This window comes from Syngnathoides biaculeatus, chromosome 5 (assembly GCF_019802595.1).
Source record: "Syngnathoides biaculeatus isolate LvHL_M chromosome 5, ASM1980259v1, whole genome shotgun sequence".
Lineage (NCBI taxonomy): Eukaryota > Metazoa > Chordata > Actinopteri > Syngnathiformes > Syngnathidae > Syngnathoides > Syngnathoides biaculeatus.
Window position 1 is genome coordinate 3,241,357 of NC_084644.1, and position 14,742 is coordinate 3,256,098.

General features: G+C 45.7%; 1 protein-coding gene across 1 annotated transcript; it reads left to right on the forward strand.

The window, feature by feature from the left end:
* The first annotated feature begins 7,523 nt into the window (after positions 1–7,523).
* On the forward strand, positions 7,524–13,455 carry LOC133500851 (CCN family member 3-like). Its single transcript, XM_061820038.1, has 5 exons — positions 7,524–7,881; positions 8,198–8,417; positions 8,488–8,742; positions 10,336–10,547; positions 11,034–13,455. The coding sequence occupies exons 1-5, from the start codon at positions 7,831–7,833 to the stop codon at positions 11,325–11,327; spliced, it is 1,032 nt and encodes a 343-aa protein (XP_061676022.1). The 5' UTR covers positions 7,524–7,830; the 3' UTR covers positions 11,328–13,455.
* The last annotated feature ends 1,287 nt before the right edge of the window (positions 13,456–14,742 follow it).

Below are 14,742 nucleotides of genomic sequence, written 5' to 3' on the forward strand. Positions count from 1 at the left end.
TTGCGTAGTGCTGCTCTCTAGCGGCAAAACTCCAAAAACGCAGCGTCGACTTTTGCGTTCATGAAACTTGCCAATGCACGCTGTTGTGTTGTCAAGGCAACAAAATTGATTTATGACGTAATCAGGGGGGAAAAAAGGAAAATAACATAACGTGTACTATGCCGGAAATATAGAGTAATGTGCAAACTTCATTTCAAGAGCTCTAGTGGGCCATAAAAGGAAATTCTAACCTTTTTTTTTTTTCAGAATTAAATGACCTAATATTGACATTAAATTGAATGGGAGGCTCTAGTTTTGTTTTTTTAAACTTTACTATTACAAATACAATTTTCAAAAAATGATTCCCAACTTAAATTTACTAAATGAAAGTCATTTATAACAGAAGTCAAAATCTACCTATGAAATGAGAGCTTCAATAATGTATGCATTTAGGGGGAAAAAATGTTTTTTTTTTTTTTTTTTTTTTTGAAAATTAATTCATGTCAGGTTACGGCTCATGACAAATAAAAAACAAATTACATACAAATATTTGAATCTTCCGTAAGAGACAATTAAAAATGTTTTACATTTTGAAATGAGGTACGAATCATGCAGGAAGTTCCCAATGTGAGTTTTTACTTTTTGGACTGGACGCCAATTTAAATGAGACTTTTTCGAGCATGTTCTATTTTGTTGAGCGGCACATGCAACAGGAAACTGCAAAGAGTCCATAAAGGCCTCGGCGTCGGATACCGAATTCCTCCCTTGGAGCTTTTCTTTTTTGATTTCACTTTCTTGTGTCCCTTCCTCCAAAGGTTGCTGGCTGAGTAAACAACAAATAAGGCAGACGCAGTAAATTGTAACCCTCACAGGGCTCGCCGTGACGCAGCTGGGGCCCGCGTTTCTGCGCCTCTCCTAGGTGAAACCCAACACGGGCGCCCCCCAAAAAATGCCGCGATCGCCCTCGTAAACACGACCGAAGACGTATGGATCTGCCGGGGCGCCGGTTTCCATGGTTACAGCACAGCTATGATGGCCGGGTGATGCATCAGAAAAAAATTCATCGCAACAAAATTGTTGACCACTGTAACAGGTAAGACTCAGTTATTGTATTTTTTTTTTTTTTAAATACCGTAATTCGCGGCCTACAGAGCCCACTTGGTTATAAACCTCAGTACACAGAAAGAGCTTAATGCTAGCTTAAACTCTTTCTGTGTAACCAGGTGCGCTGATGCTAGCTAACGCTATCGCCGTGCTAACGCTAGCGCCGCGTCACCTCTTAAATCGCAGGGTTGAAATTATGTGAAAAAAGTCGCAGCTTGTAGGCCGGAAATTATGATGGATACCATGTGGCTGAACACGATGTACTGCAACACAAATGATGAGGTCAAAATAGAAAAACAACTCTCAAATGCTTTCCGCAAACAATCCATCGTACTCCCAAAAACTATTTAGCTGAATTATGTTTACTTTTGGGACTCTTACACGGACACAATAATGGAGATTAATGCAAGATTAAAATACATGCAAGAAATATTGTCTTTTATACCCAAACCTATTGCCAAATTTGTAACGAAACGCCGAATAATACTTTGCAAACTTCAATGACGAACATTCTGCAAGATGTGACGTTTAAAACGTGGAATTTGTGGCTCTGACATTTTGGTCCGACCAAGCGTGGCGGCTGCCGCACGCTGATACAGGGCTCACTTTTCCAAAAAGGCCGCTTTAAGATGGCGCTGTAAAAAACAAAACAAAAAAAAAAATAATAATCATCATCATTTAGAACATGAAGTCCTGCTACGTTTCAGTGGATATTCAGTGAATTGGTGCCTAATGTGTACAGTCCATCCTGGATCAGCCCCCAAACAAAAACAAGGAAGCTCCATATGGCAATACGACCGTTGCCATGGTTACGTTGTTTCTACTCACGGAGACAGGAAATAAAGCCCAAATGAGAGATTTGCGGAGGGCTCCCGTTCTGACGAAGCCACTTGACGAACGAACTCGGTGACCCAGAAGTGGTCCAAGTGGAGGTTTTTGGCCAAAGTGATGTACTCTACAGTATCAGTACATAACCAGAAAGAGTTTTTTATTTTTTAATGACAGAAACGAGAGATGTACGTCACCGCATTTGATCCTTGTGGTTCCGCATTACGTCACGGTTTTTCTTTACTTGGGTTTTGTAGCCATGATTGGATATGGGGCTGGTTTCTGCTTGAGTATCCATTTTTTTTTTTCATTATTTCAATTAGGAAACATAAATATTCATGCAAGGAGGGAATAATAACATTTTGGAAATGAATCGCTGTTTTTGTAAATGCTATTCTCAATGACTAACAATCGCAAGCACATGCAATTTCTACAGGAAGTGGACAATTTGTAACGCTTATGACGTGTAAAATGTCTGATTTTATCTTTGGCATTGAGTGCTCTTGTTGTTTTTGGCCTGTTGCTCATTTTAACAAGGATTTTTCCTCAACCGTCTTCCATCCTTGGGTGCAATACTGGTTGCTAGCAAAAAACGCTTTATTATGTACGAATCGTATAGGGTGCGCTATTCCTACATTCCGTCATTTTCACAGGCAATTTTGAAAATATTCTACTTTTGTCTTTAAAAAAAAAAAATCAGCAAATTTAGTTTGAGGTCTTGTGTCACGTATCTTCTTATGAGTCTAAAACGTAGCCGATCTTTTCATTTCTTCTGAAAGGAAACAGAGTGTGTTCCAAATCGTGTTGCGACAGCAGACGGGCTTTTTCCGGAATGTTCATGAAAAAAAATCGCCATATATTCATCTTTGATTGAAAATGTTAATGTGCAGGCGGCACGGTTGCTCAGCTGGAAAGCGTTGGCCTCACAGTTCTGAGGTCCCGGGTTCAAATCCCAGACCCGCCTGTGTGAAGTTTACATGATGTCCCCGTGCCTGCGTCGCGTTTCTCCGGGCACTCCGGTTTCCTCCCACATCCCAAAAATATTGAACACTCTGAATTGCCCCTAGGTGTGATTGTGAGTGCGGCTGTTTGTCTCGACGTGCCCCGCGATGGCGACCAGTTCAGGGTGTGCCCCGCCTCCTGCCCATTGACAGCTGGGATAGGCTCCAGCACTCCCCGTGACCCTCTTGAGGATAAGCGGCTAAGAAAATGGATGGATGGATATGCAGCGAAATAAAAATTCCATTTCAGCGATGTTGCGTTCTGAAGTACTTTTAAACACTCGCCGCCAGCTTGTTGTGAACGTTTTAGCCGATTTCAGCTAGCATGAGAGGGTAAAAATTTTCCATTTGAAATATTATTATTATATGAGTGTAACGTTGTGGCCTGTCATTGCGAGGAACAATATTTGTATTCATTTTGAGTCACGCTTGCCGCGATGACGACGTGCGACTTCTGGGCGATTTCTCCTCCCGGGCGATATTTTCATTGCCGAACGCGAGTACGCGAATCCCGACGGCGGCTCGCTAACGACGGCGGCGGATGTGACTTTTTACTCGGAAAAGATGCCGTCCCAGAACCTTTTCATAGCGGTAGTGAAACATTTCCTTCCAGCGAACAGAGCGCGTTTTGTCCCAGGGCGATCAAAACATCTGCCGGAGGCCCAGCTGGCGCTGAAGCGGTCGTCGCTGGGTGCAGTTTTCCTTCTCATCTGGCCGGCGTTGGGACGCGCGTGCCGTCGTCTGTGCGTCTTCGCGTCTTCGCTTCAGCTATTTCGCAAATAGCGCAAATGTGCGTCTGCAGACTTCCCACCTCATTCTGATATCGCACGTCTTTTCGCTGCCAGGCTGTTCCACCCATAAATGTGCTTTGATACCGTCACTATTTTTGCCTTTTGGGGGATAATTGGAACAAGTGTTAATAAATAATGGTCAAAATTGAGAACTATCATGCTTTTTATTGCCGGCAGACCAGGCAGGACGCCGTCCATCCATTTTCTTTGCCGCTTATCCTCACAAGGGTCACGGGGTGCTGGAGTGTATCCCAACTGTCAACGGGCAGGAGGCGGGGCACACCCAGAATTGGTTGCCAGCCAATCGCAGAGCACATAGAGAGAGGTAACCATTCGCACCTACGGGCAATTTAGAGTGTCCAATTCATGTTGCATGTTTTTGGGATGATGGGAGGAAACCGGAGTGCCCGGGGAAAACCCACGCAGGCACAGAGAGAACATGCAAACTCCACATAGACGGGGGCCGGTATCGAACCCCGGTCTTCAGAACTGTGAGGCGAATGCTTTCCCAACTGAGGCACCGTGTTGACTCACCTAGCAATTTATTTGGGGTGTCAATGCTAACATGTTTGCTGACAATTGCAGTTTGTTGTTGCTATTTAGTAAATCATAGCGGCTTCAAATAATATTGCATTTCATTCATAGCCCAAAACGTTTTCCTTCAGGAATAAATGATATTTGCATATTCTTTGATTGCTTCATATCAACTTAGTCGTTTTGCATTTTATTATCTTTGACTTCGGAACAGGTTCATGTTGGAACTACCAAATGGGATGCGCGGAAGATGTGATTGGCAGTATTGCGAAACACCATACACCAAATTGCTTTTTAATATTATATATCAAGGGTGTCAAACTAATTTTTGTCGCGGGCCACATTGTACTTGCGGTTTCCCTCAGAGGGCCGTTATGGCTGTGAAACGACAAAACTATTTTAGCGCATCATCATATTTACACATGACATTTGTGAACTAGTTTTGGAATCAGAAATCAAGGGTAATGCGTTTTTCCAACTATTGTTGTTTAATAACACAAAAATGCTTGTAAAAGCTCAACTTTATCATTTTTGATTGGACAATTTGAAATTTTGGTACAGATTTGAACAAAAAAAAACAAATCATGGAAGTTGATACACAAGATTTGCCTCCGTGGGCCTCATAAAATCATGCGGCGGGCCGGATCTGGTCCCCCGGCCTTGAGTTTGACACCTGTGCTACGTATGATTATTTTTGGACTTGTAATGATGCTGTAATGGTTTGCTATCCTCATTTCGGTCCTGTGAGCCTGACCTCGACGAACACAAAGATTATTTACAGACAATAATTTCAAGTATTTCATGACTCCGACTGGCTTTTCGCTCAGTGTCATGAATATTACAAAATGAAAGACGGGGTAGTAAAATGACTTCATCTGAACAATGTTTAATCAACGTTATGTAAACCAGAGCGAGAGGTCCTCCACGTGCTCGTAGAAGCCGACTCGGAAGAGGTCTCGCAGTGCTGGCGGCACGTCGAGTTGGGTCATCACATCCGGACGAGCAATGAGGCGGCGCAGTCCCCAAAAACGCAGCCGCGCAGTGAACTCCGACGTTCTTCCGGCTCGTACTGTCGCTATATAGTCGTACTGTATACTGCGCGCTAAACCGCGCGTGCAGAAACAGGCCTCATAAATTCCCGCAGCCGGTCTGAAATCTTGAGTCTGTTTATTTGAACAGGAAGCGAGCATCTTGTTGTTTAGGACAAAATTGTACTTTCGGACAACCACTGGAAGGTTTTTAATGGTCGAAACGTCGCTATGTTTCTGATCAATTCAATGGGTGGAATTCATTAAAACTCATCAATACTTGCATCGTGCTGGATGAGTATTTAGCTCTCCTGGCTCACAGTTCTGAGGTTGCAGGTTTGAATCCCGGCTCTGGCCTTCCCGTGTTGGGGTTTGCACGTTCTGCCGTGTTTCTGTTCGGGATCATTGAAGACTCTCGATTGGAATTAGGTGTTGATGTGAGTTTTGGGGCGGCACGGTGGGGCAGCTGGAAAGCGTTGGCCTCACTGTTCTGAGGACCCGGGTTCGATCCCGGCCCCGCCTGTGTGGAGTTTGCATGTTCTCTCCGTGCCGGCGTGGGTTTTCCCCGGGCACTCCGGTTTCCTGCCATCATCCCAAAAACATGCAACATGAATTGGACACTCTAAATTCTGCCCCTAGGTGTGATTGTGAGTGCGGCCATTTGTCTCCTTGCGCCCTGCGATTGGCTGGCGACCAGTTCAGGGTCCGTTGACAGCTGGGATAGGCTGCAGCACTCCCCGCGACCGTCGCGAGGATAAGCGGCAAAGGAAATGGATGGATGGACTCCTGCCTGGTCCGCCCGGCAATAAAAAGCATGGTCGTTCTAAAATTTTGAACCATCATTTATTAACACTTAAACCTGCATCGCCACGTGTTCCAATTATCCCCAAAAAGCCAAAAATATGTAGTCATACAGTTATGCATCTGGAATGTTTAAAAAGCACAACATTCTACAGTTAAACAAGAAAAAAAAACACAAATCAAATATTAGAACTAAAAGCAGATGGAAACAATTCATGGAATGCGCGGTTGGAGAAAAATGATCACTGAGCTGTTCAAATTGTCAAAATGATCTGAAACAAAAGAATGGAGGACGTGAAATTGGACGCTTGCTCCACGCAGGCGGCGGACAGAATGTATCAATGAGCGTTGGGCGTGTGTAAATGGATCTTTCGGTCTCAGCGGGGGCCAAACCGCAACGCGACCTCTGAGCAGATGCGCTGACCTGCGTGCCGGCCTCCCACCGTTCCGAGCTGCCGACAGGCCAAAACTTCCTGAACGCCGGTGCCTATTTATGGAAGCGGTCCAAATCCCTGTGGATCGCTTGGGCTTTTCCGTGTGCGCCCTCCCAAGAAGGCCCCGAGGGGCGGGGATGGGGGGGGTCAAAGGCTCACCACCTCCCGGCAGGTGGACCAAAGGGAATCCCCGCACGGTGACATCCACTTCCTGAAGGAGGAAATGAAATCCTCCATTTGGAAAAACAACGACACTTGACAGTCGGCCACTTGTTCAGAATCATCCTTCCGTCCCGCCATTTCTTTTCTGGGCCACTTTTCCTCATTTGGGTCACGGGTCCGACCAGATGGACAGTCGGTCCGCCGGATCGTAATTTTAGACCGAGAGTGTCCTACATCAAGCCCGCGGGCCAAAACCGGCCGGTCAGGGGTTCTGGGGAGATTGAGAACACACGAATTGCAAATTTTCAGGAAAAACAAGTTTGTCCACTGGAGGTCGCCTCGACGACCACGCAAATGACCAACTCAGCACTTAAATGACATTCTGAAATTGTCTGCTACTCAGAATGATGCATTCGTGAGGTTTAAACAATTTTTTTAAGTGAGCCCACTTTATGTAAAAGGCTGTAAAGTGTCGGTTCATAATCTGAATCAGAATCTGTTTAGAATCTGAATATGAATCTGTTCATAATCTGAATCTGTTCAGGATCTGAATCCGAATCTGAAAATTCTGTGAATTGAATGAATGTCTTTTAACAGCGTCAGTTCACAAGAGGGCAGTTAACTAGAAGCTTTTCTTATTTTTCATGCAGTGCCACAACTTGTGTATTTTTATGAATACATTCGCAAGGTACTCCAAGTGCACTGTCTTTTGTCGTTCTGTATTGCATAATATGTATTTTTAGCCAATTTCATCTTAACTCCATAATTTCAGTTTTCAACTGAATGCAATACAGTAAATGTTTTCCCCTCCCTTTTGTGGCCTGAAGAGAATAAATCGTCCAGTGCGGCATCTTTTCTGGCAGAATGTCAGAATAATGAAAAAGGAAAAAAGTCCTCCTCAAACACTTTGGGCGTCATCTCGCACGCATTCCTCGCTCCCGGTCGTCATGGCGGCGGTGGGCCGGCCGTCGGATATAAGCGCTCCCCTTCCTCGCTACGGAGCCACAACGACAAAGATTCATTCCGACCGTCTGCTCCCGCGCCGGCCGGAAAACACACGAGAGGAGGGAAACGTCAACCCTGAATCCGAGCCACCCTCAGCATAGACCATAGTTTTTCAAAATTATTATTATTATTCATTTTAAATTCAACGGTACATTCTGAGAAGATGACCTGCTTGCTTTATCGAGCTCTTTTCCTCGTATGCTTTGCAGCACAGGTGGGAAGTTACTTTTTTTTTTTTTTTGCGTAAATTCATATTGTTACGAGTGCATTGTGAGCAGCCTTTTAAAAAATACATTTACATATGATTATAACTCATATGATTACATTTTCTTTCGTATCTTACCTGTTAAAATACTGGAGACCACAATTGTGACTTTTTCATCCTAATCATCGCTTGCGATTGGGCAAAATGAGCCTTACAAGATGTCAATTTACCAACCCAAAATTATTTTTGTGAACATTTTGCACGATTATTCAGAGTTTGGAAAATGACCACAAGTAAAAACATTTTTGTTGTTTGCGCCAATCAGGCGCCGACGCCGGCCCGGTCCCAGGTGTGTCCGCAGAGCTGCCAGTGCCCGGAGGAGCCCCCGATCTGTCGGGCCGGGGTCCCCCTCATCCTGGACGACTGCGCCTGCTGCCTGGTGTGCGCCGGCCAGGAAGGTCAGCCGTGTTCTGACCTCAACCCCTGCGACGCGCGCCGAGGCCTGCAGTGCGACGACTCCTCCGGCCGACCCGCCGTGTGCGTCGGTGAGGCACGTTGCGCCGTATCCGCTGCAAAAAACAACTCCCGGTCCGCTGACGCCGTTTTGCCTTCCAGCGCAAGAAGGCGACGTGTGTCTCCTGGACGGCGTGGTCTACCGGAACCGCCAGACCTTCTTCCCCAGCTGCAAGCACCAGTGCGTGTGCCGAGACGGGCAGATCGGCTGCGTGCCGCGCTGCGACGTCGACGTCATGCTGCCGGGGCCCGACTGTCCGGCGCCGCGCAGGGTGCGGGCGCCCGGCGAGTGCTGCGAGAAGTGGGTCTGCGAGCGCCAGGCGGGAGCCGGCGCCCTCGGAGGCTTCGCGATGGCCGGTGAGCAGACGCTTCATTAGCGACGCCCGCGCGCTCGAACGTTAAAAACGGTCTGCTGGGACCACGCGTGGCTCCCTCTGGTGGCACGTGAAAGAATCACGGAATGCAAATACGACGGACATATTCAAATCATGCGTCTCGCTGCACGTACAGCTTTTTGAAACTTTAAAACTTTTTTTCGGTTGTTTTTGCTGATCATGTGCTCTTTTGCATTTTTTTTTACTACAATGCAGTGATATTTGACTTTTTAGCATAGCACAATAAATTTGCATCGTAGCTTTGTTTTTTTTAACATTTTTGAGTGCAATTTTACATCACTTTTATGTGTAATACATGCAATTGAATCATTTAATCGTTTACCTCTGCCATGTTTTATGAATTCATGCTTAGGCCAACTACATTACTGTATTTGTAAAGTTGAGTATTTTTTTGACGTGGCACTTTGTATAAAAATCGGTAAACTCTGGCCGATTTTTGACTACCGTAATTTCCGTCTGATAAGCCTCGACTTTTTTCACCCTGCGGTTTATGCGGTGATGCTGCTAATTTGTGCATTTTTTTCCCAACGGTCGCAATGGGGCACTCAAGCACAAAAGTTGAGAGTGAGACCGGTGGAATATATGTGCAGAGGAAGTGACTTTTACCGGTCCGGCCCTGTTAGCACTGTGCTCGGGTGTTACTGCCATGTCTCTGGGACCGGTATGTGTTTTTTTTAACCGGCCCTGTTCGCGCTGCGCTCGCGTTAGCATTTGTGCAGTGGCGCTAGCGTTGGCGCAGCGCTAGCATTAGCATTAATTCTAATCATCGCTTGTGATTAGGCAAAATGAGCCTTATTCGATGTCAATTTATCAACAAAAGTTTCTTTTTGTGATCATTTTGCATTATTCATTATTTGCGCGGTGTGGGCATTTGCAGCTTTTACTCAGCTGGGGCGTATGTCTTCCTATACAGATGTAATGGGTAAGGCTTATAACCAGGCGCGCTCTGGAGGCCGGGAATTACAGTATTTTTGAAACGGGCTGATATTGGCCGCTATAATTGGACACTTCAGAGGTACACCTGGAAAAGCGAATATCATCCAATACGGAGTTGCACTAGCAGTCCGAGTTTATGAAGATGGTATAATTGATCCAATCAAGCTCGCAATAAATTGGTCAGGCCTTAATTTGCACGGCGAGAGCTGTTTCTGGTGACTAAAATCATGACTGAGACTTTTGCTGTAAGTAGTTTGGTTCCATATCACTGACGGGCAGGTCCGATCCAGTTCTCGTCCTGGAGTTCATGAGATGAATGCGCCGCATGCAGACTTAGAACAGTTCCCACACTCGGAGAAACGCTCGTTCCCGGTGTCGTACGAGTGCGAGACACGTAGAGTTGAAAGGTTATTGACTTAGCTCCGACCCGTCAGAGGAAGAGGCGGCAATGAAGCACAACACAGAAGAAAGAAAGTGTTGTCACCTCGACCTCAAATGTGAACCGCTGACGTGATTCTTTGGCTTCTGTGCGGAGGTTCCGGATTCACTTGAAAGGCGAATTGTAACCTTTTGAAAGTTCCTCTCTTACGCAATGCGGTCGTCCTTTGCGCTCCCGCAGCTTTCCGCCGCGAGGAAACGGCGAGCTTCGACTCCTGGGACCCCAGCCTGAACTGCATCCAGCAGACCACGGAGTGGGGGGCCTGCTCTCGGACCTGCGGCGCGGGGGTCTCCACCAGGGTCACCAACAGCAACCGGCGGTGTGAGCTGGTCAAGCAGAGCCGGCTGTGCGTGGTCAGACCTTGCGACCGGACGGCGCTCACCCAGCCAAAGGTACCGTCGCCGTTGAACCACGAAACCCGTACCAGACTGTCCGGGTCCGATTTCAGCTGTTTTGACAGCAGGTAAAATATTTGCTCGGATTTCTTGACTCCTCCTGGAGGGCAACGATTTACTCGCGTTAAATTTTGGTCATGCTTGGGAATCTCGCAACTGTCCAAGTGTGGAGACTGATGCGGTCCGGAGAACCGGCGGTTTGTCCACCACTTTTGAAAAAAAAAAAACTGAAGTCACGCAGAGATCTGAGGGTGCTTTGACAAGAGGCCAAAACAAGCACAGTGGACACTTCAGCAGCCGGAGTATTATTCCTGAAAAGTACTATAATCTATACGGTTAAGGATTACGGGCTAATGAATACGTTTTGAAAAGATCTGTCGTTCATAATTTGATCCAGGCAATAATTCTAAGGATATTTTTGTCCCGGGTTGAACATACAAGCCGGTGACCATCCGAAAAATGTCCTTGCCGCTGCGTCTGCAGAGAGGCAACAAATGCCAGAGGACGGTGAGGAGCGAGACGGCCGTCCATCTCTCCTACAAGAACTGCACCAGCGTCCAGGCCTACAAAGCTCGCTACTGCGGCTCCTGCGAGGACGGCCGCTGCTGCACCCCGCACAAAACCAAGACGGCCCTGGCGGAGTTCGCCTGCGCCGGCGGTAAGACCGCCAAGAGGCCGGTCATGCTGATCCTGACCTGCGCCTGCCACCGTAACTGCCCGCGCGACAACGCTGCGTGGCCGCCTTCAGAGCTGGGCTCCAGCGGCATGACGCTGTAGGCCGCTGCGTGGTTTTTTTGGGGGAATTCTGTGAGTCGGACAAACCATGGTCCGAAATCTCGAACGTGAGTTGCATCAACTCTTAACTGTAGTCCAAGATATGCAATGTAATGAATTCACAGTCGTACACGCATTTGTCTTTAGAATGAAAGCACTTAGCACGCCCGACAAAACGAGTCTCCCGTCTTTTGGAGATCAAGATGAGAGAATGAAGGCCGATGTCCGTACAGGACCTTCATTGACAACGCGCAAGTTAGCCCGAGAGCATTTACAGGACGAAACCGTACAGCGTTGAAAATTGTCAATTCTGCAGAACGCACCACTCGTGTAGAACTCCCAAAATTGACGAAAGGCTAAATGTAACCCGATTTGTGAGACTCCAAGCTGTTGTGTAACAATGGACCTTTCCGATGGTGATCTTAAGCTCCGCCCCCTTAGCCATGTCCCACGAGCTTCCAAAATGCCGATCGAACACAACATGTTTGAAGTCGATTCTCTATCGCGTATTCCAGATAATATTGGGGTCTGTTTTTTGCCAAATGCGTCAGACTTGTCCAAGAGAGTTGTACAGAGAGGTCTCAACTATTTCGCGCAAGGATATGTACACGGAACGGACGGAGTGGGACGCAATGTCAGAGTTACAGCGAAATGTTGGTGATCGATTGAGAAAAAAAATGTTTGACGCCTCGCAAACTTCATATTGGAAAATGAATCGAAATGAAACGGGCCCCTTGTAACCTAGCCGGATAACCTTCATCAGAATTGCACATTCCCCAAGCGCATCTGAGGACCATTTTCTTTGTAACCTGAACTTTTCCAAGCGCACGCTACTGACAACCGGCATTGCTTGTGGGACAATACGGCGAGAGGGGTGTGTCAAGACAATGCAGCGATCTGATTGGCTATTATTGTACGAGTGATTGACAGGTCGGAAAGGTCCATTATGTTGACGCCTGTTGTAATCATAATCGTAATCTAATCATAAGCGTGTGCTTGACGACGTGGCCCTGAAAAAGGGCTCAACCTGCTATCCCAGCTCATTTCCGGGGCTTTGTGTCATTTCTAACATCGGCCTCGTGACATTCATGCTTGCTAGCTGTGCTTTATTTGTTTGCGTTTTTCGCACCGGTCTGCATGACAGAGGTTCTTGCCGAATACTTGCCCTAGCAGTTGTGTTGTTGTTCTTTCAGTTCATGATTCATAATTGCACCGCATTGGTTTGCGGTGTCCTCTTGTCCGACTCGTCTCCTCTGATTGTCCTTAAAGTCCTTGACGAAATAAATGTATTTTTGTATCAAAGACTTCATCTGTTACTGTCAGGGAAACGCATGCAGTTAGCATTAGCATAAATGGCGGCTCTGCTTAACACCTCTTAATCATGTTTATGTTGGATTTTAAAGGGACGACTGTTGTTTGTTTCAGATGTGATTCAATGAATTGAGATCAAATCAACTTTATCAGTCCCACAATGACAACGGGATCATTTCACCGGCGACGTCGCTTTTTCGAATCGCAGTTTTAGTGGTCATGAATCATGATCCAATCAGTTCAAACGATGACTTCAGCAAAGCGGTACACCGATTCCTTGTTTGGTTCCTGGATGATCGGCTTTTAAATTGCGGCGCAGTGCTTTTAAAGTAAGTGACAATAAATTAAAAAAAAGAGAGAAAGACTTTGTCAGGATTCAAACCAAGACCTTTGATCAACAGACACCCTGATCACTCTTATTTTCAACCCAACGTGAAAGGTCAAAACTGCGCCGTTCATTTTAAAGGTGACTAAATGCGATCAAAAAATACTGTGGGCCGTCATTTCTGCCTACAATGTCTTCTCTGTCCAGCAGATGACACCAATGTCTAATTAAACATGACCCTGCTGTCCTACTCACCGGTTACAATTGTACTTTTTCTCTTTCCGGTGTCCGTGATTGATTGATGATGGTGATGGACATTTTTTTTTTAATTCACTAAATTTTCAAAGAGAAAAAAAACGTTTTTCCAGCTGATTGAGCCTTTGTTCGACTTTTTAACCCTCTTAAAGTCTTGTTTGAACAACATTGACGGGAACTACAGTTTTTTTCACCGCTTGTAGGGCAAATCCTCAAATACTGGACTAGGCGAGAGGCTGCGTACACCCTGGATTGAAAGAAAACATCTTTTAAATCCTTTCACGCTCATGTTGCACAATTGTCATGCTTTCAAGGTTACAAGAACGTGACATCGATGCTAGTTTCGTTAGCCCGTCTACTGCTCTTAGCATTAAGCTAGCAAACTTCTTGAAGATGTTATGTGGTTTGTTTAGACACAAGGGGTCACGGCATCCAAAGCGAGTGTCGACGTTTGCTCCTCCGGCAGCTCCCACTTTCAAAGAGCAAATAATTATCAACCTTCATAACCCTTCAATAAGAACACCCTTTTTTTTCCTGTTTGTCGGTTGATCTGTTTTGAAGGTCGTTACAAAGAAATGGCATTGAAGTGCACGCCTCATTTCCATATAAAAGTACAAAATAAACCTGAGCTCATGAAGACAAAATATTCTTATTTTCCTAATCAAACTGAACCCCCCCGCTCAAAAAACCGGCTCGCTAATTAACATTAAGTTTATGTAAATACTTGACATTGTTCGGGTGAACTACTTTAATTTACTGCTCTGTACGCAACTGTTACTTAACTAATCACTAATCCGATTGTGTCATATGTGATGTCATCATTTCCCGGTGAGCACTTTCGAGTGTGAATTGTTGTCAAGTTGCATGTGCTTGATCGTCTCCTTGGCAGCAGGAGTCCATCAAGGCCCTAGCTGAACTTTGACCCCGACGAGGACAAGCGAGGTAAAGAAAAACAGTTGTTATCAAACTGGAATTTGGGGTTCAGTCCCGACACTGACCGGCGACCAGTTCCAGGTGTTGTCCGGAGTTCGCTGGAATAGGCCCCGGCGGGATAAGTGCAGTGATCTTAAAAAAAAAAAAAGACTGGATAGCGCATACATATCTAGCGGTGTGTCAATTGGTTGAAGCCAGTTGGCCGCCATCTTCGTACTCCCAAAACGAGTGGAGGAGATGATTTACAGGTTGGATTATGACGGGGGTTTTCTCAAAGTTTGGCATGTACAATTAAAGCTGGTCTTGTGAGTTTGACACTTTTTTTATGTTCCGATAACATGAAGGATTTTTAATTCGACTTGGTAAGCCAAAAAAAAAAAAAAAAAAGGCGAAGTGCAGAGGAAAGACATAGAACACCGTGACTAGCAAGAAACCTTTCATATTACCCAGGGCCCGTTTTCCGTGACATGTTAACTTTTCCCAAAATAGACTGTGAAGGACTATCATCATAACATAGCAAAAAAACTAAGCATTTTTTGGTCATAAAAACATGAAATTTTTAGTCATTCAGTTAGATTTTTGGAAATAAGGACT